This window comes from Hydra viridissima, unplaced genomic scaffold, assembly GCF_058129835.1.
Source record: "Hydra viridissima isolate aposymbiotic clone 2 unplaced genomic scaffold, HvirCarnegie_v1 scaffold_1, whole genome shotgun sequence".
Taxonomy (NCBI): domain Eukaryota; kingdom Metazoa; phylum Cnidaria; class Hydrozoa; order Anthoathecata; family Hydridae; genus Hydra; species Hydra viridissima.
Genome location: NW_028324300.1, coordinates 37,694,477 through 37,716,625, shown reverse-complemented (window position 1 = coordinate 37,716,625; position 22,149 = coordinate 37,694,477). Strand labels below are relative to the sequence as shown.

The following is a 22,149-nucleotide window of genomic DNA, read 5'->3' as shown; positions in this document are numbered from 1 at the left end:
ATCAATCAGGAACAGACAGAAACCTGGAGATATTATCACAGATTTGAGCATGGAACTGCTGGAGTCATGGAACTGTGCCAAGTCCAGTGGTCAATATAACATTTGATACCACTGGATCAAACACAGGACACATAGCACCGCATGTATGACAATACAGCAAAAGCAAACCTTTGCAAGAAAAAGTAAAAACACTATGAAGTTGCAGGGTACATTGTTGTAATTGGCTACTAACTCTGTAATTGGCTACTAACTCATACTTTGTACTGCTTGTAAATAGATGATGAAATTAAGAAAAAAAGCGAAAAGTACTACCTATGTGACTGCTATGACTGCTTGAACTACTACGTTTGTATTTTAATTAATTATGGTTATAAACATAGTAAAAATAAATGTTTATACAAGGGTAGGTTATGCAAACTAATCAATTAAAAAAATTCCTATTTTTGATATTGTCCCAAGTAGTATATATCCAATTTCCAATAAGATGGCAGTGGACCCAATAAATAATGCTCAATCTTGCCTAAAGATTGCAGGAAATTTTAGATTAACAATAGGAACACATTAAAATAATGCATAGGATGTTTGCCTAAAGTTTTTAAATTCATGGGGGATTTGATGCACCCTAGTGTTCATGCTCCTCCTGCTAACACATTACAAAATGTTTCTGGTATGAGAATAATCCAATATTTCTAAAATTTATTCTGAATCTATATGGATATATAAAGAGAGTTTTAAATTTTTTATCAGAGTTATCAGGCCAGTCATGCCTATGCTGTAATCCTTTACTTTATATATCTGTGGAACAGGCAATTTTAAAAAACTAGAAAATGAATTTGCCATAAGTATCTTCATCTCAAGCTAAGACACTTGTGATAAATATTAAAGAATAACTCAAAGAAATGTTTTACTCAATTCTCTTTCCCATTTTATGGATCTAGGGTTTTATGCATGCTTTTATATTGGGAAAGCATAGTTAAGTGTAAAATAATTTTATTCCAAGCGTAAGAAACAAAATGCATTTAAAAACAAATTTTTTAATGCTTGTAAGTTTGTTTTGATTGCTTTCTTTTGGATCTTTTGATCTCTGAGCTTTTTTTATGTAACTTTAGCTTTCCCACCTACAGCTACTTTGCCAAATCAAGCGTTTTATGTGAAAAACTCCACGGCCACAGTTCTATGCACTGTTTTTGGCCAACCTGGTGTTTCTATTCGATGGAGAAAGGAGTTCAGTGGACGAAAGTTTATTACTGATGACAACATGAGTTATATCATAACAGCTACCAACAAATCTAGTGATGTTAACGGAACATACCACTCTTATTTAGAGATAAAACCTGAGGTTCATTTAAATGTTGACAACAACAACACTGATTGTCGAGTTTATGATAATAAAAGTGCATCTTGTTTCTTTGGGTACTCTGTAACAGCAAGCTACCCTGAATCCAAAGATGTTTTTTCATATGTTAAAACTGCTGTAGTATTTACTGGTTATGATGGTGAGATTTTGATTGCTTTCAAGTTAAAACACCTGAAAAACTGATAAAGAAAAGTGTTTGTTTAAAATTTCAGGAAACTGTTTTTTTAGACTTAAGTGTGTTCATTTTCAGCTGTTGTTGATGATCCTGTTGCAAAAGTTGTTGCTACAAACATATCAATAAACATCACATGGTCAACTGAAGGAAGGATCAGAGATTTCAAAACAGAGTTTTACAACTTCCATTTAATAGAACACAGCAGGCAAAGTAACACAACAGTTGCTAACTCAAACACCTCCAATAAATATGTATGGTTTGATTCAAAACCTTACACTTCCTACACATTTCTATTGACAGCATTTAACCGGTTAGAAATACATTCTAATGCTGTCCATGAGACTTTTATCACTGCAGAAGGATGTAAGTTTTAATTACAAAATTATTTCTTAAGCTTGCAATTTTTTATGTTTAATGCATATATTTTGTGTGTGTAGGTAGTTATTTAATGTTAGTTGAATGTTAATTGTTAATGTATGTATAAAGTTAGTTTATCTAGTCAATAAAAAACATTAAAGTGGAGACTATGCCCAGTGGTTTTGTTGATGATTTTAGACATATCTGCATGTTTTGTTAATCATTTCTGAAACAAAAGAAATAGCATAATCTTACTCATTAACATGTTTACCTGTTACCAAATTAGTTTTACCTTCAGTAAATGAACACAATTTGTAAATATTTTTTACACTTTTAAGGGATCCTAAAGCTTGATTTTGTAGTTTCAAACTTTTGTGCATTAGCATTTTTGCTGGTACACAAAAACATTCAAAATCAGGCTAAATCTCTTTTAACCGAGGAAGACGACCTTTTGGTTTTTGTATGACCTATATATGCTGCAAAGTGGTTGATGCATCAAAAAGACAAAAAGTATAAAAAGTTTGTAAAAAGAAAAACTATAAGAGCAAATTTCAAGCAAATGTGATAGAATCCAGAACTCTGACAATATTTATCAATCGGTTTAAAAGAAAATCCTGATTCAATCTTGTATAGTTAGTTGATTTTGATGAAGACTTTAAGGATAAGATTAGAAAAAAGTGACAATTTTATCATAAAAAAACTAAACTGATGTCATAAAAACTCTGTCCTTCCTATAATATAATAACATAATATAATGTAATATAATATATTATATAATTTAACATAATATATAATATATTATAATATATTATATAATATAATATATTATATAATATAATATGATATAACATAATATAATATAGTAATATAATATATATACCTTCTGGACATACTGCATCTAATTGTGAATTTCAACGTTTTTTTTTTTTTTTTTTCACAATGTATCTTATCAAGTGTTTTCTTAACCCATATAACTACTTTCTCCTTTTAGTCCCATCAGAGGTTCTGAACTTTTCTGTGTTGTCAGTATCTAAAGACAGTATTATGTTGATTTGGTACTATCCAGAAAATCCAAATGGAAATGTAACTAGTTACAACATTGAATGTGGGGAGCTTAATTCATCAAGCTTTACATTTCTTTACATTTCGGTTTCTCGCTGGTATCTAAGCAATCAGACTTTTGAAGTTGGAAAATTAAGAAACTTTCAGGAATATCAGTTTAGAGTAAGTGTGTGCATAAACCTTAACCTGTAATGAGATATTAAAAAGTTACATTAAAAAAAAAGCTTATAGGCATTAGGTGAGGAATATTATACATTGTTGTGGCAGTTAATATTTTGTTAGAGTTTGATCAATTTGTTTATCAAAACAAAGTTTGTATTGAAGTAGTTAAGAAAAGGAATGTGTCAGTAGAGGTGCATGTTATACCATTATTTTACAGTTAGTTTTAACGCAATTGTACAAAGCACATAAGTTTAAGTTTTTTGTTTAAGGTAAGAGCTGTTACTAATCACCATTTAAATCCAGGTGCATGGAGTAACTGGATAGAAAAAAAGACTCTTGAAGGAAGTAAGTATGAACACTCTTAGTCTTGATAATGATAATCATGGTAAGGATTTTGATGATAGTAATTACCTTTTTTTACATATGTAATGAACCATATTGTTTTTGCAAAGTCCCAAGTGCTCCTGAAAATTTAACTGGAAATGCTACCTCATCTAGAGACATTTTGTTACAGTGGAAAGAACCAAAGCATCCAAATGGTATTCTTCGAAAATACAAGGTATGTGTCTTATTTGAAATTGTGCTAATGATGATATGTTGTTTTAATTGCAAAGTTTATCATCAGTAAAACAACAAAATATGGATGTTTTGCTTTTGCCATAGTAGTTGCGGAATAAATTAGTGTGTTTAAAAGTCTTGTATTTTTTACAGATAAGTTTTAATGGACGCAAGTATTACAATTCATCTTTCAAGCACGATGGACAGTTATTTGTAAGTTCAACTGAAACAGTTCTTGAAGCACTTTTTCCTGGTACAAAGTATGAAATCTTTGTGAACGCAGAGACAATAGACAAAGGCCCCTCTTCTGAATTGATTGTGACGTTGCCTTATGATGGTATGATTTTGCCATTTCCATGTAGAGTTTTGTTAACTTTAGGAATAGATTTTGTTAATTGGGAAATTCGTGAACTAAAATGTTACATGCTATTCTTAATGTCTAATTCTTATCAGAATTTGATCTAAAAATATAATAATAAAATATAAGTTATCAATATTTAATCTGAAAAATACCACTTGTGCATTTTGTTTTATTTTCTTTCATTTTTAGAGCCTCATGCACCAGTATTGAAGCTAGAAAATCAAAACTCAGAACTTAGAAGAATTGTTTTATATAGTGTTCCAAGTTTCACTGGACCAATCAGGTTACCATCATATTTCCTTTTCTGGGATTTAAGTTGGAAATGAAATGAAAATCGACTTAGATAAGAAGCAAATTATTTCATGTGTATTATTCATTTAGTAAAACTTTTCCTTACATTTTTATAGTTATTATGAAGTTAATATTCAAGACAATGTTGACAATTGTACAAGCCATATTAATGCTACATTCACAATCAACTCTGGTTTTAACATCATTGAGATTTTGTTTCGTAAAGGTGATCAAACCATCACACTGGAAAAGGAACACTTTCAACTTGGTTTAATTGGAAAATTTCTAGTGTGTTACCGAGCTGTGATCAATGATACTTTGAGTGTGAGTTAAATACTTATCCCATGATTACAAGTTTACTTTATGATTGCACATGATTTGGTCTTAATTTGATGCTTTGATTTTATCTTTCTAGTTATGACATGTCACAAAACTTAAAAAAAACATTGAAGTTTGCCTTTTCTTCTAGGGTAATATCTATAAAGGAACATTTTCTCATTTGTCTCTAGGTTAGTTCTCAAAATATATTCTAAAATTTACATGTTCACTTGTGATAATGTTCTAAATCCATTTAATGTTAAATTGATTTTTTTTTAAAAAATATATTCCCTGCATGGTCTTTCATTCCAATACCTTTTTTACTCAATACAATTTTTTTTTAGAAAGGAGTGACTTGGCAAAAATGAAAAAAGAAAAAATAATCGTTAGTGCAAGCACAATAACTTTAAGCTTATCAAGAGGACCATTGTCCACAAGGTGAGGGAAAAAGAAGAATATTGTCTATTTTGCTACTTTTTAATATATAGGCTGGTTGAAAAGTTTTAAATACAAAAGTGAAAGAATGTAAGTTTTTGCCTGAAATTTAAATTCTTTTACTTTTGCATTTTTTTTTTATTCAATGTCCTTCAACTTCAATACACTTATTCCAATGATCCTCTGATAATTTTATACAATCTCTGTAAGTTTAAGTTTTACAATCTCTGTAACTTTAAGTTTTTAATTGAAATTTTTAACTTAAACATGTTATTCAAGTTTTTACCTTAAACCTCATGTAATAGTTTGTTAAATTTAAATTTCTAATTTAAGTTTCTATTTAAAGTTTAATTAGATTTTAAACACTTTAGATATCTAAGTTAATTTTCTAATTTAAATTTCTAATTGAAATTTCTAACTTAAACTTCTTTATATTTCTAATTGAAATTTCTTCCTTAAATTTCTTCTTTATATTTTTCCTTAAAGATTATTTAAGTTAATTCTCTAATTTAAGTTTCTAGTTTAAATTTCTATTGATGAGTTTTGATTTAATTTTCTAATTTCAATTTCTAAATTTAATTGGTAAAAACTGTTATGATTTAGGTAAAAAAACTTGTAATGATTTTGGTCAATCAACAAATGTCTATGAGCTTAAATGAAAGAAGTTTTTATATGCAAAATATTCAATATCTATAAAATCTATAAAAAAAAGGGAATATAATGTTCTTGAGTATAGCACATTTTTTTCTCCATTCTAGTTAATGAATATCAGAATATTTACCTTTGTCACAACTACTGTTTCCTAGATTTCATCTAACAAATGATCATGGGTATATTTTTTGACATTGTTTTTTCACTCAACAGGTATTATCAAGTAATTGTTTTCAAGGGAGATCCAAATGATATAGATCCATCTCCCTCAGAATTGAAGCCATATGTGGAGAACTCTAATATTTACATAGCAGCAGAGTTTGAAGCTTCAGACTTTGATAACTTGCAAAACTTTACAGTTGGTGATGGAAAAATGTACAAACGCTTAATAACTATAAATACCAGTGTTTATAACTTTGCTTCTGATGTTGTAGAAAATGTGAAACTTCAAGATGGCACTTCATATGCCATTCTTCAAAGAGCTTATGAAAATGAAGTGAGAATGCTTTGGTTTAAAATAATCTTTTTTTTAAAAAAATGCTTTTACGTATATTATGAGAAGTTAATCAAATAAGAGTGAAACAAAAACGACTAACTTTTAAATATTTCTTTTTCTAGGCAAAATATTACTCAACTCCTTGGTTTGTGAATGTTCAAACTGAAAAAAAAACAAGTAACCCCTTGTTCTTCTTTAAAATTTACACTTTTTTACACTTACTAACTGTTCTTTATAATTTGATTTTCAACTTTGATATGTTTTAATTGTACAATATACTTACTAAAGAATCATTTTATGACTTTTTCCAAATTTAGATTATTAAGCTAGTAGGAATAGTTAAACATGATTTAATATTTTTGAAGAAAATTTCTCCATAATTTTATGAATAAAACAAAAATGTTTCAGTAAGAAGATCTGGTTACATTTGCCATCACTGCAACTACAATAAGTCATTATTTTTATTATGGGTTTTGTGCTCATAATTGTTTTCCTCTAGTAAAATATGTGTCTGATCTATAAGTTTCCTCCTAATTCATAAGATTAAGCAAGGATGTAAATAGCCAGTCTGTACAAGAATTTAAAAAACATCTACGGACAGATAGAAAAAGAGCGGTTAATAAAATCTAAAAAATTTTTTTAGAGAGAGCTTTTGAGGTTGAATTAAGACAGAGTTTTAGAAGAAGTTTTTATTTTTGGATTTTAGAAAAGAGTTATAAGAGATTTTATGAAAAAGGAATTTTGGAGAATTTAAAGAGAATTTTATGAGAAGAATTTATGAAAATCTCACAGAGAACCTTGTGAGAAGAGTTGGTAAGAAAAAATATTTGAGTGACTTTAAATATGCGTCATTATCTGTAATAATGTATTGTTATTTGAAAAATTTAAAAATTAACAGAAGCTAACCGGGCGTGATGGAGTCATCTTTGAAATTTTCGGATATCTTCTGTAAATACGATAGCATGTCCAATGACGCAATTTGGTTACAGCGAACCAAGTTAGTTGCAGAGAAGCAAGGCACAGAGTTGACAGTGCTCTTTCCTGTCTTGTTGCGAAGTGATGCTTACGCAGTCTAAGATGGTTTGCGAGTGAAAGACAAGAAAGATGCGAAGAGAATAGATGTGTAATTAGTTATAGAATTTTTTCTTTGGATGCCTACACGGCATGAATTTTTTACGAAGCGGTAGATGAGTGATGAAGAACAAGTGGGTGTCTCTTTTGCTAATCTAAAACGTTTCTCATGTTTGGCGAAGTAGCCTGACGAGGGGGTGCGAATGGCCTTTGTAGTTGAATTGCTAGAAGCAATGTCTTAGATTTGGATCCATTGACTTAGTGTTCCCCAAAGTAAGAGCTGCTTTGAATCGAATGAGATCCCTAAGGATCAAGGAGGAGTGTAATTGAATTGCGCAGAAATTTCTGAAAGCGGATATTAACGTAGTTTCCATGAAATATTCTATATATCGCTTGAGCAGTTTTTTGACCGTATTTGAGGTATTTTGAAAGTATAAATTGAACGTAAAACTTATGTACAGGCAGAGTTTTTTTAGGAGAAGAGAAAATGTAGAACTGCAAAGTTGTGTTTGCTCAGAGAAATCTACATGTTGACTATGGTTTTTGGTAGAAACAACATTAATATATTTCTTGTTAGTAAAAATGTAACAAAACACATGTCATTGCAAATAATCATTCACATATAAAAAAAACAGTAACCTCAACTTTTTTACAAAATAATTTTTACTACATAATTTCACAAAAATTATGTAATAAAACCCATAAAACAGAATTAAAAAAAAATTGGCATATTAAAATAATTAATTAGTGTATTTAAATATATATGTAAATGTTGAATGACCTTAAATTATGACCATGTATTGTCCTATTGTTAAAGTAGTCATAAAAAATGGTTGAAAGGTGACTGCGTTGTTGATCCCAAACAAATGAATAATATAAAAACTATATTAAGTCGTAGAAATGTGGAGTTTTGGATGAAAGATAAAGATTGTCATTATTGCCCAATTTCTTGGGCAAAAATTAATTCGTATTGTTTTACTTTGAAATTAAACAGTTTTAGAAAGACAGACGGTATAAGATTTTTCTTTTTCTAACATGCCGTAGGATCGGCCTAATTTTAGATTAAGGTCAGTAGTGTGTATTACAAATGAAAGCTTCTCATCTATCAAAACACGAAGATGAGTTATTATCACTAAATAAAAACTAGTTTTACCCAGTTATTGGTGGCACGTGACACTTTTATAGAAAGTATGTTATGCCTTAAATAATTCTATTTCCTATTTTTTGGTATTTAACTTAATTTATTTAAAACAAGGAAGATCGGCCGCATGCTGATTAAAATTTGGTTTTGTTTTATTTATTTTTATTCAAGACATGGTGTACTTTTTAACAACAAATTTTTTAATGGATGATAAACTTGTTACCGATAAAAAGTTGAAGCAACAGTAAGAGCATTTGGGTACTTTGTTAAATATAAACAATAGCTTTTTTTTTTTAGATTGACATTTCAAGGTTCTTTGAAAATTAGCCTCTAAGTTTTTTCTTATTTGTTTGATAATGAGTTTATTTGAAAAAATAAAAGATTCCAGTACTCGTGCTACTAATAATTGGCTCAAAGAAGACCTTGAACTCCCTACAAGATTAGCATAACATTAACTAGCATTACAACATTAACTAGACTAATATCAAATGGATTATATATAATCAATAAGGATTATATACAGTATTGGACAAAACATTTGCAACCAAATAATGCTAATTTAGTTTCTTTATATAAAAGTGCTGCATTTTTTCAATTTAGAGAAATAACTATGTAACTGTTTAGAGACAAAGTTCTTCAAGTTTTATTCATCACAAAGTTCATTATTTGTACACGAAAATTAATAAGTTAATCAAAAGTATTAAAAAAAGTTGATTTCCTTCTGGACAAAACTGGCGAATCCTTTGTTGTCGATCACAGCCTTGCATCTTCGAGGCATAGATTCGATAAGGTGATCAATGAAACTTTGTGGAATATCTGCCCAGGCCTTTTCGATATGTTGAAACAGTTGATCCTTATTACAAACACCTTCACGATTAATTCTGCGGTTGACGATCTCCCACAGGTTCTCGATAGGGTTGAGATCCGGAGATTGAGGCGGTTAATCCATCACCGATAGGTAGTTGTCTTGAAACCACTGCTTGACTACTTTTGCAGTGTGTTTCGGATCGTTGTCTTGCTGAAAAACCCATTTTATCGGCATATTCCATTCAGCATGAGGTGACATAACATCTTTCAGGATATTTCTATACATGAAATGGTCCATTATTCCATCGTTTCGATGTATTGGACCTAGATCGTTAGCAGAAAAACACCCCCAGACCATTACATTGCCTCCACCATGCTTCACGGCCTTATGGCAGTAATGTAAATCGAAGCGTTTTCCGGCCGGTCGACGTACACGGTAAATGCCATCGCTCCCAATGATGTTGAGCTTCGACTCATCGCTGAACAGGACAGTTCGCCATTTCTGCACATTCCAGTCAATATGAGATGTAGCAAACAGGAGTCTTTTCTTCTGGTTTTTTAGTGAAATCAGCGGTTTCTTTGCAGGGCGTCGAGAAAACAATCCGGCTTCAACAGCACGTCGTCTAATTGTTCGGTCCGATACAGGCAGCTCTAATTGCTTTTGTATCTCGACTGATGATATCCAGGGATACTTCTTGACGGATCTGACGATCATAGAATCCTATCTAGAAGTGGTGGAACGCGGTCTTCCACCTTTGTTATCTGCTGCCAACTTGCCCGTAGAAAGATATTTGGAACATAGTCTTGATACGGTCCATTTTTTCACGCGATATTTATCACAAATACTTTTTTGTGACATTCCACTTACGTAATTGCCAATAGTTTTCTTTCTTAGTTCCAAACCAAGACGGTCGGGAGCCATTTTTATAGATATTTCTGGATGATATTTCTGGATGCTACTGGATGCTTCCAGATGCTTCTTCTGGAAACTTCTGGAAGCTTCTGCATGCTTCTGGAAACTTCTGGAAACTTCCTTTAATTATTAAAAAAACTTCCGTGACGTTGACACGGACCAGACTTAAGAAAATGAAACAAACCAAAAATGTTGCACTTGTTTTGTCCGCTGCAAAATGGCACTTGTCAACGAAATCCTGCCTGTGTGCTTTCACCTGTCAGCTGATTGCTCATGTCATGGCATGCTATGACTCCAGACTCCTGAACTGTTTGCTGTGGTAGTATCGTCCGTTTCGTTTTTAAGACATGTAAAATTAGGAACACTTTTTAGCATTGTTCGATGTTGGTTGCAAATGTTTTGTTCAATACTGTATATACAAAAGACTTTCTCAAACTTTACAAACATAGACACGAAAATTATATTCTTTTATCAGAAAAAGTTTATGTTAAGACCATGTTGCAGTCTATTGGGGGGATCTTTGAGTCTTCTTGCGCGTGAAATCAATTCAACTTTTCTTTTTGAACAAACTAGCTTTCTTTTATCTACCATACAAACAGCAGACAGTAATATTATATTTTTAACATGTAATAGAAACAGGGTAAATCAAACATTTTTTAAAGAAATTTGAAACAAATGGCGTACCTTGACAAGCAAAATATAATATATAACTTTTATATGGTTTCGTGCACCTTTTCAAAAATATTCGCTACAATTGGATATTGAAAAGACTCAAAAGCTTGAGTTTTTATTTAACAAGAAAAAAAAGTTGCCAAGCGATCTCACATCGCAGAATTAGATAAATTAAAGCACGTTCAAGAATCAGACGATATATATTTTATTACTGTGCAAAAAATAAATGAAAAAGTTAATAGTATATAGGCAAAACTACATTTGCAATTAGAAAATAATAGTATTAATCTTGATTTTACTACATTCTTGTGAAAAATGTGATTTTTAATGATGTAAAGAAAAATATTTGATAACTCACCAGAATTATTGACCCTTGCCTTTTCACGATTTTACAAAGATTAACTATTTTACCGAAAAAAGTGCGAAAGACTTTTTAGCGTGTCATGCATAACTACAATATCAAGTAAATTTATCAATAGTTATGGCTTTATTTATTTTGAATTTATTTTATCAAATGACTTATAATTCCCAAGCTTCTGATTGGCTGACTTGTAATTCGAATTTCTATTGGTTGAAACGCAACAAAAACTTGAAAATAGAGTACGACGAGTTTCAAGAATTATTTTGATTCCAAATTTCTAGTATCAGTCATTTGTTTAATAAAAATTTAAAAAGTATATTGGGGAACATGGGGCAAGATGACGAACGTTTTGAAAAGTACTGATATCTTATTCAATAACTGTTTCAATAAGTAAAACTTTATCAAAAAAAGGAAAAAAAAATTATTATGCGTCACACATGTATAAAAAAAACCTATGTAAAAATTAAAAATAGCCTGGAAAAAACTCATTAACCAAAGTTACCTCAAATTATCATCTTATCCCGTATGCAAGGCAAGATGGCGACTTTAAAAAAATAAATTCCGTTAAACCATTACCTTCTCAAATAACACGGTATCATAAATTCTAATACAAACGTACGTAATACAAACGATTATGTAATTTTTTAAACAATTAAACAATATATTTATATAGGGCTTTGCAAAAAAAAAAGTCTACTAATCAGTTCATAGCAAATTCCAACACAACAAAATAAAGCAAATGTCAAACGAAATATTTTAAGCATAATAAAGCAATGTAATAATGACTAAGCTACACAAAAGTTATTACAGTACAGGTTTATGGTAAAGCATGTACTTTGGCGAAACAACAAACGAGTCATCTTGTCCCATTCATCTTGCCCCTAGGCTACTTAATCTTCAAAATGACTCAGAACTCTACATAAATAAGTTATCATAGCTTAATACTACTTGCATGGCTTCCAAATTGAACAAACTGAATGAGAACTTCTTGCCTACCTTTGGCTAGTGATGTAATGATGAAATAAATCAAATACAAGTGGATAAATTTTTTTTTTTCCTCAATGTAGGAAAAACCTTTTTAATAGTTATCTTTGATTCCGAAAATAATATTTATAAAGAAAACATAAATAAATCTAGTAGATGTAATCTGCTTCCCTCTCAGCTACACTCAGGTTTCATATTTAGTTGAATTTTGAAGATAACAATATGTTTTCATCTTGCCCCATTCGTCATCTTACCCCATGTTCCCCTATATATTTTTGTAACTCTCGACAAGCTCTATCTAAGTGTACCATCAAACATTTACTACATTAGGTAGATGTCTCTTTTGGTAAGAAAAACTAAAATGACTGTGGAAAAAAGAATCCGGACAGTTACTTTCTACTAATTTTTGGTCAAGATTCTCAATAGAGTTCATGATGTAAGATCTTATAAGTATCCAAGTAGCTTAGGATAATATAAATAAAAATGATAAAAATCAAAATTTCTATTTCTGTAACATTAAGAATCCATTGACGACCGTTAATATGGTGAAAAGTAAAGAATTGACAGAAGTTGCTTGGAAAGAGATAAAAGTGCTCTCAAAAGAAAGTAAAACGGTTCGAGAAATAGCACAACAGCTTGGTATGCCCAAATCAAATGTTCAAGATACTCTGGCGATAATTAAAAAGCATGGAGTACTCAAAAATTTACCAAGATCTGGACAAAAACGAAAAACAACTCCATAGATTGATCGAAATATCTTCACTTTGGTTGAAAATTCTGTGAAACCAAATGCAACAGATATTGCGAAACAACTCAGAGAACTCGAGTTAGTCAATATAGGTCCTCAAACTGTTAGAAACAGGCTGCATGAGTATGATTTACATGGTAGAGCACTTGTCAAAAAACAGTTACTTACCAAACGACATATTGCAAAGAGGTTTGCGTTTACAAAGAAGTATCAAAGCTGGACCGTTGATGATTGGAAGAAGGTATTTTGGTTGGACAAAACGAAAATATGCCTTAATGGTTCAGATGGTAGACGTTGGACATGGAGAAGACCAGGTGAATTAATGCAACAAAAGCAGATTAAACAGACAATAAAGCATGACAAGTATGTCATGGCCTGGGCATGCTTCAGTTGGAATGGTGTGGGGCGTATTCATGTTATCGAGGATACATTGACTTTCCTAAGTATGTTAGAATACTTTAAAACCATATGCTGCCATCTGCTCGAGAGTTATTCGATGGAGAATTCTTATTCTAGCAAGTTGGTGATTCAAAATATACGGCAAAAAATACAAAAGCCTGGCTCCAATGCAAAAACATCGAAGTGTGAGATTGGCCAGCGCAAAGTCCAGACTTTAATACTATAGAAAACCTATGGAAAGTAGTCAAGGAAGAAATTGGTAAGCTCATATTGATGAAAAAGACGATGTCGAGGAAGCACTCAGAAAATGCTGGAATTCTATAGATATAACGAGGTTGAGTTGATGCCTAAGAAATTTGACGAAGTATTAACTAATAAAGGAGGATGGACTAAATACTAAAGAAATAAATTACGAAAAAGAAAAAAAAATTTTTTGTCCGGATAATTTTTTCCACAGTCATTTTAATTTTTCTTACTAAAAGAGACATCTACCTAGGGAAGTAAATGTTTGAGGGTACGCTTAGATAGAGCTTGTCGAGAGTTACAAAAATATATATAACAGTATGTTTCCTTCATTTAATATAGAGTTATATCTAAAAATAGTTTTATTTTCCATTAGATTTTTTACATTTACGAAATAGCAGATCAATTTCGACAAAAGTTTCACAAACGTTCCTCTTTTTTTTTTGTCTTTACTTTAAAGAATTCAATCAGCATAAATCTAAGCTCTTGAGAATGCTGTTGATTTATAGTCCGTGGCTCTTCATCAATCCTTTGCGGAATATTTTCATGTGAACGAGTTGAGAATGGTCTTTCAATTGGTAGAAGAACCTGGACAGAATCGTTTTGTACAAACGTCAAATGAGGGTCAATATCGCTATTTTGGACGAAGGAACTCTTTTATTAAAATTCGCATTAATACTCACTAAATTAGAACAATCGAGCAATTATTATCAAGTAACACACAAATTAGTTTTACCTGTTGTCCTGTCCTAAATTTTATCAATAAATAATTTCCAAGTAGTGCATTTTAAAAATCTAAATCTCCTATTTTTAACTGAAAAAAGCAGTTTAATATTTATTCATAGATGTAATGTTGAGGTGTATTTTCCAGACTAATATTTTAAAATCGGCCAAAAGTCTTGACCTACACACCGGTATTTATGGTATTCTTTTGTGCCGATTCAAAGTCAAAAAAAACAAAAAAACAATCGAAACAAACATAACTTGAAGCTTCAAGAAGATAGCCAAGGTTGTATAATGGAAAGAATATTATGTAAGGGAAATAGCTTTTGAAAAGTTGAAAATCGTTTTTTTTGCCAGAACTACACTTGATTCAACAAACCATGCGAACACTTTGAAAAAGAAGAGTTGAGAGAGTTTAGAAGAGTTTTTGGAGATTTTTGAAAAGAAAATCTTTAGAGAGAAAAGAGGCTTCGAAAGAAGTGATAAAGAAAAAGCGGTAAAGTGATATTTTCAAGAATGAAAATATTTTTTTAAAAGATTTTGAAACTATTAAAAGTAAAAGCATGTTCAAAAGAGAATATTTCCTGAATATTCCATATAATCAACTATGTTTGTAAATAGTAAAAGAATATGCTTGAGTTAAATATTCTTTTCAGAGTATTTATAGCATTTTTAAAATTTATATTTTGATTCAGATTCACATCATTACTACTTACATGAGGATTTTTCCTTTAAAGCTTTATGTAGATCTAAAGTGTCAGAAATCAAGGAGTCTACCGTTACACAAATCACTCTCACCCACACATACTGAGGGCAACAGAACATCCTAATCATAAATACCCAATTTCCTAATACAATCAAACCTATGAACCACAAGACCCAGAAAAGTAATATAATGGCGTCTTCACAGTAACGGAAAAAAAAAAATTATTATGCCTTTCCAAGAATAAGAAACTAGCAACAATATTATTGCGCGCAATCGTGCATTAATTTAAGCCTCTCACGCTTCATTTTTGTTATGTAAAAAAACGAGCATTTTTTTATTCTCTCTCTCTTTTATAAAAAATAAAGACAGTTCTTAACACGTTTTGTTATAAGTAAAAAATATAAATTTCAATATATCGTATTTAAATAATATGACAAATATGACTAAAATTATGAGGTACATGACCCGATGGAAAGTTTTTGGATGTAAAAGATGGGCGGACCAGTATTTAACGTCGTTAGGAGAACATTATCGTTTATTAGTGAAACCAAGAATGTAATGTTTGAAATGTCTGAAAGAAGTGTTCAAATAATTTCATTTCACAAACTTGACGTGTCTTAAACAGATCAGAAGCATGAAAAAAAACATTAGCAGAAAAAAAAAGTGAGATAAAGTAATTAATAGCCAACCGGATTGAATGAATATCATGAGGAAATATTAAATTTTGTTTAACTGCCAAAAAGCAAAGTTAAAATGTAATTATTGCAGTTTTTTAGAAATATCAATTATTTTATAAAAAGATGGACCTTTTTCACAAAACACTCGACAGAAACGTTCGGGTAATCAGGTTCGGGAACAAATCAATAACTTTCGAGCACCGGACAATTTAAATTACTCCAAAGATTGAGTCGGGTCGGGTATGAAAACTACCCGATCTTATCGGCGTTATCGGGTAATACCCGTTCGGGTTTTTGGAATCCCATAAAGTTATTTTTGGCTTTTATCAGTGTCCGAAACTTTTTTTTATTTTATTTGTGTACTTTTAAATACAACTCAATGTTCTTTACAAACTTATTTTTTTCTAAAAAATTAAAACTATTTTCCCGTAAAAAAATAAAATATAAAAGTTCTTTATTTCATTTGAAACTAATTTACTTTATCCATTTTAAAAGATCTCTCTTCAATTGTGTCAGCTTCAATCTATCCCAAAACGGTGCTTGTTTATTTACATTGGGTATCACCAAAGAAAGTCTTGAGAACCACGTGAAGAATTACAAAATTTAATGTATTTAAAAATTTTATGATATTAGAGATCACAATTTAGTTGTAGCATGTCTAAATGAAAAAAATATTTTTTTTCTGGCTTGGTTGTTACTTCTACATAAAAAAATTAATGCATATCTGTCAGTGGGATTAACGAGCTACATATAACTTCTACAAGAAATTTAGTGCTTAATTAGTATATTCAGAGAACAATGCTTTTAATTTACATTTGGTTTATTTACCAGACACGACTAGGTGAGTCACATTGAAATTAAATTCCTATTGTTGGAAGATACTTGCTTTTCAATTGTAAATATTTAGTTATAGATAATGGAATTAAAATAATAATAATAAAATCCATTTTTAAGTAAATTTCGAAAAAATTAGATAAGCAAACACTCTCAGTATCATAATTGATAGTGTAAAGATAACAAGTATTACAGTAAAATTTAAGGCTTACTTTCTTATATCTTAAGATTCAATTGCTGTTATCACTATCACTGTTAAATATACCTAAATTTTAGTATTCTCTCAAAAAGCAATTGAGCGTTTTGAACTGGCAGAATCTGATGCTCTATCATTAAAATTCTGGTGGCAAATAAATAGCGCTGTTAGTATTTCCGCACTTACCATAACTTGTTCAAGATCTGACGACAAAGAGACCATTTCAAGTTCTCTCTCAGTTGCTGATCGTAATGTAACAATAACAGATCTTGCTCCAAATACCAAATACAAGTGTAAGGTTAGTAAAGTTTGTGCTTGCATTTGTTAAAGTTTATTTTTGTCTGTGTTTATTTCTTTTAAGTTGATTCTTAGGGTTGTTTTTATATGTTTTGTTTTATTTGATTGCAGCTAGAAGTTTCTGTTTCTTCTTCAACTGAAACATCAGATTTTGTTGATGCAGAAACTTTAATTGGAGGTTTGATTATTTTATTCATTGAGTTAAACACTCACTATGCTACCTTGTAAAATTTATAGTAAAATGAGTTGTCCTTCAAAATGTTATAATTCAACTGGTTGCACATAAAGTGTTTGTTATGAGCCTGAAGAACATAAAGTGTTTGTTATGAGCCTGAAGAACATGAAAGTGTTTGCATTGATCTTTGATTTAATTGAGACCTTTTCAAAATAAAGCATGCACAATCAATTATGAAAGGAAGACCACTAAATCTTAATAAATATTCTTTTGCTTTTCCCCTGATGATTATCTTGTTTTGTGACATGAGCAATGTTTTCTTTTTTTCTGTAGAAGCATGTATGCAGCCAGTGGGTTTTGAAACTGGAATTATAAATGATAATAGCATTACAGGATCGTCACAAACAAGTTCAAAAAAAGAAGATATAAAACTTCATAATGGAAATGATTTTTGGTGTTCAGATGGTGGTGAACCTTATATACAAATTGATCTTGGCAGAATTATGACCATAACAGGTTGTTTGTGATTTTCTTTTGAGCATTTTGCTCTGCAAATGTAAGAAATTTGATATATGTTTGTCAATTTTGTCAAAGCATGTGTTAGTAAAGTAAATCAAGATAATGTTGAAATGGTGAAACAGATAGAAGATCTGCTAAGAAACTTTTCCAAAAAGTCACTTGCAAATTATTCCAATTCGAAGTTTTGTTGGTTAGTGTTTTTTAAGCAGTTTCTAAATGAACTGTTTTAAAAGCTTAAATAAAATAGTTTGTTCAAAAGAAAACAATGTTTTAGCTTTGAAAGAAGGTTCTAAAGATATTTTGCTCACAATATCAGTATCAGTTTAAAGTATGCGTATGTCAGAAAAGAGATTTTTTCAAAGAAAATCTGATCAAATGTTACCAAGACCTGTTTAATGAAAGTTTGAGAGCTTAAAACATGTTTGATCTTAACATTTTTAGAATGCAGTTTAGCATAAATTTAAGAATTATAATATCCTTTGTAGGTTTTGCAATTCAAGGAAACAATGCTGATGTTGAGGAAATCTATATAAAGTACAAGATAAAACAGACAGATGGTACAGAATATATTTCTACTGAGAAAGATGAGGGTAGAGTTCAAAGGGTATTTTTTTGATATGAAACTTTTTTTGCTGTTTTAAGGGAAGTGGATTATTTATTTTGGGTTGACATTTATGGATTTCCATGCTAATAGAAGGAATATTTTTTTTTTTTAATTTGGTTTTTGTAATTTTCAATCTACCTAAGCTTGTGCTAGCATGATTTCTTTAGGTGATGCTTTTTGTATGGTACTATGCAATTTTATATGTTTCAAAATAAACATATGACAGTATTAATTGACATCTATTTGCTGTATAGAGATTTGTGCACCCGAAAAACCAGCTTAAAAGGTATTGGTTTCTGGAATCTGGTTTGACTGTGCGGTATATGGACTTTTTGTCTGTGGATAAAAAAAGACCTTTTTGTTTGCAAGTGGAACTCTATGGATGTTCAGAAAGTATGTTGTTTTGTTTGAGTTTGTTGAACCGAAGCTTCATTCAATTTACTTTAAAAAGAGGATAAAAGAATTAAGAGAATAAGTAAAATTTCTAACTTAGTAGTATCTATTGCATGTTTATTTCTAAATCATATGTAAATGTTAACATTAGAACCCTGTATTTATAGGCTGGTTTCATAAGTTTTTTGTTCCACTTTTTCTTAAATTGCTTAAGCTGAGCTCTGCTTACGGTATTAAAAAAGGAGAAGGCAAACAATAATGGATTTTATACCTAATATTGAAATGCAAATCAACAACCCACTTGGTAATTGCTTTGATTGTTTTCTTCTTAACAAGCTTGTTATAAGTTATTGACTAGTGCTGATGATAAAGAAGACATCAATTCCTTAAATCTTTGAAGCACTCAAGAGCTTAGTTTCTAATGCCACTAAAAAGACTTTCAAAGCATCAAGGAGTTTGTTGATGCTTAATAAGTGTGTGAATGGCTCTGTTTTAACAATTTTATCATAAATCATTTTTGAAATCTTTAGTTGTATTCACTTTTACTTGCTGTATTGTCTCTTTTAAAAATGTTCTATGTTTTGTTTACTGATCTGTTCTGGCTTTTGTTACTGTGGTGTTGTTAGATTGTATTGCAAGTTTGTTTTTTATCAACAATATTTTTTATGTATGTTTGGCTTGCAAACTAATCTGCTGTGGTTAGATAAATGGTTTTGTTTTTACGAATAAAAACCTAAATGAAAAATATTTTTTTTTAAAGTTTGCTCGTCAAAACTCAATCCACTGTGGATTTATGATGTTTTCCAGTCGAACTCTTCATCAAATAACAGCTTTGATAGCAAGGACACATGTTCTGAGTTCAACACATCAAAATGCATTAAAGTTAATCAGAATGTTCGATTTGATTTTGGTAAAAAGGTAACTGTGAGTGGGTTCATGTTGCTCATTAAAAATGCATCTGTACAAGTAAATGTGAGCGTTCAATATGGTAACAGAGATGAACTCCCAACCCTGGAGCATCGCATTTCAAAGGTAATTATTATAAAGTAAAATCAAGATGCACACAAATGGTGAGTTTAAAATGTCAACTTTCAAAAAGGAAAACCAAGTCATGCATTTTTCTGAAGAATAAATGATAAAACTGACTTTAGCTTTGTTAAAGTCTTTTCTTATGGCAGTGAAAACTCAAGTTAAAATGGAGTTTTCACTGCCATAAGAATAGATTAAAAGTCTGAATTTATTTTGTGTGCAGAAAAATAAAAACATGTTTTGTTTTAGACATTTTCAACAAGCTCTGTTCCCCAATCATATGTGACATTTTGGTTTGATGACATGTTAACGACAAGATATATAGAGCTAAGTCCACTTTCTAAAGACACATGCATGTCTGTAAGATTCACTGGTTGCAATTCAGGCAAGTAGCTCTTGAAAAACATTAGATAGTAAGAGCCCAAGATAGAAAGAAAACAGTTCTTGTTACTCTTTTGATTCTTTCAGCTAATATGAAGAAGTTGGGCATAGAGGCAAGAAAACCTGATGTAACTGTAACTGCATCGTCATCATATGCAAATGGTGAAGGAAACAATGCAGACAAAGGGCGGCTGAATGCTATGAAAGGAGACTGGACAAGATATGATTATGGTTTTGTTTTTGGTTTTATTTCATCTGATTCATATGTTTTATGCTGACACTAATGTTTTTAAAGGGCATAGAATAATTGTTTTATTAATGTTGGATACTTTATCTGTTGCAGAGATAGTTACCTTTGGGAATTTTCTTCTTTTGTGTTTTTTAGATCTCAATCCATGGTTTCAAATATGTTTCAGAGAACTTCAAACAGTGTCAGCCATAGCACTTCAAGGTCAAGGGTATCACAATAAGGGGCGCATAACTGAGTACTCTGTAAAGTATGGTTACAGTGTTGATGTCCCATTCATGTATTCAGTTAATGGATCTAATGTGAGTTATTCAAGTTATGCCATTGATGCAGTACAGCTTTGTTTCTTAAACTGTGTTTCTGTTTATTTCATATTCTGCATTACCATCCATCCTTTCTTCTTACCTGCAAATTAAGAGAAAGACAAAGCACTCTTTAAAACTTGCAGCTGTTTTAAAAACCTTTTTATGTTACTTTCTTGTTTTGTTTTGTTTGTGTGGATGTTAATTGGTATAGGTAGTGAAACTATTTTAAACTTATTGGATTTTATTTATCTTTGTTTTCCTACTATGCTTCACAATGAATGGAACCCAATGCAACTTTTCTCGTTTTCTCTTATAAATTAAAAATGCAGCAATATACTTAAAGTGCATCTAAAGTACTCATTTTCTATTAAATAAAAAATGAACTAGCTAATATAAGTTATTTGAATGGAGACATCAGGTTGCTACAGCTCTTATTTAACTTTATTCACATGAGTTGTTTAATCTCCTTACAGGGAATTCTGATGATGAAGAGTTATGATGATGATGATGATGATGATGATGATGATGATGATGATGATGATGATGATGATGATGATGATGATGATGATGATGATGATGATGATGATGATGATGATGATGATGATGTAAGAATGATGATGAAGAATTATAGGAAATTGATTGCAAGAACTTTGTTGCAGAGAATTCTGATGATGAAAGAAGTTTCTTAAATGTTTGTAACTTGAGTATTTCTTGATGATGATTGTGTTGCTGTAAATCTTTGATGACATCAGTCTGATAAAAAGATATTGATTACTGCTGAAATTTTCTTTTCTTAAAGCAAGTTTTGTTTTCTGCATAAAATAATCATAGAGTTTATTATGAAAAAACCTAGTATTTTTGATTTATTCAGATTAAGAAGATGAAATATGATCATGGAAAACACTTGATATTGTTTTGATTTTTTCAATGATACTAAAAACATAGAATGAAGTTATAAACTTCAAAGTGTATAGTTTGTTTAGTAATAAGCTTTAAGTAAAACTTTGTCAAAAGACGAACAATATTTATCTTTTCTTTCAACATTTTGGTGTATTTCAATAGAATCAATGAAATTTTGGAGAAATATGTTTTGATAAATTTGATTCTTTCGTTCACTTATAGATGTGATAATTAAGAGAAAAGAGAAAGAGAAAAGAAAGTTTCTTAAATGTTTGTAACTTGATTATTTCTTGATGATGATTGTGTTGCTGTAAATCTTTGATGACATCAGTCTGATAAAAAGATATTGATTACTGCTAAAGAAAATTTTTCTTAAAGCAGGTTTTGTTTTCTGCATAAAATAATCATAGCATTTATCATGAAAAAAACCAGTATTTTTGATTTATTCAGATTAAGAAGATGAAATATGATCATTTAATAACGTTTATTTTATAAATATATCCAAATGCTTTGTCTATTATTTTCACTCGTTGTGTGACATTTTATTTGTGGTTTTGAAAATTTGAAAAAAAAAGTGAAGGAGCGCAATATGAAATATGTC

At 30.4% G+C, this 22,149-nt stretch overlaps 1 protein-coding gene across 8 annotated transcripts in view; it reads left to right on the top strand.

The window, feature by feature from the left end:
- Positions 1-22,149, top strand: part of LOC149894835 (receptor-type tyrosine-protein phosphatase S-like) — a 66,809-nt gene that overhangs the window by 16,131 nt on the left and 28,529 nt on the right. For 6 of the 8 annotated variants that reach the window (XR_016451738.1, XR_016451769.1, XR_016451800.1 and 3 more), the window contains exons 12-32: positions 1,110-1,496; positions 1,608-1,895; positions 2,881-3,113; positions 3,383-3,458; positions 3,566-3,672; positions 3,825-4,008; positions 4,222-4,315; positions 4,440-4,647; positions 4,793-4,832; positions 4,986-5,079; positions 5,941-6,223; positions 6,346-6,400; positions 16,779-16,996; positions 17,107-17,173; positions 17,504-17,686; positions 18,175-18,293; positions 18,548-18,686; positions 19,447-19,718; positions 19,965-20,100; positions 20,184-20,327; positions 20,482-20,645. Coding sequence is in view for 5 of the 8 variants with exons in the window: in XM_090084886.1 (XP_089941012.1) it covers positions 1,110-1,496; positions 1,608-1,895; positions 2,881-3,113; positions 3,383-3,458; positions 3,566-3,672; positions 3,825-4,008; positions 4,222-4,315; positions 4,440-4,647; positions 4,793-4,832; positions 4,986-5,079; positions 5,941-6,223; positions 6,346-6,400; positions 16,779-16,996; positions 17,107-17,173; positions 17,504-17,686; positions 18,175-18,293; positions 18,548-18,686; positions 19,447-19,718; positions 19,965-20,100; positions 20,184-20,327; positions 20,482-20,645 (3,491 nt within the window). In the remaining 3 variants the exon portion in view is untranslated. Of the gene's footprint in view, positions 1-1,109; positions 1,497-1,607; positions 1,896-2,880; positions 3,114-3,382; positions 3,459-3,565; positions 3,673-3,824; positions 4,009-4,221; positions 4,316-4,439; positions 4,648-4,792; positions 4,833-4,985; positions 5,080-5,940; positions 6,224-6,345; positions 6,401-15,956; positions 16,510-16,778; positions 16,997-17,106; positions 17,174-17,503; positions 17,687-18,174; positions 18,294-18,547; positions 18,687-19,446; positions 19,719-19,964; positions 20,101-20,183; positions 20,328-20,481; positions 20,646-22,149 lie in introns of those variants that run through there. The other 2 variants (XM_090085075.1, XM_090085122.1) reach the window with 2 other exon arrangements.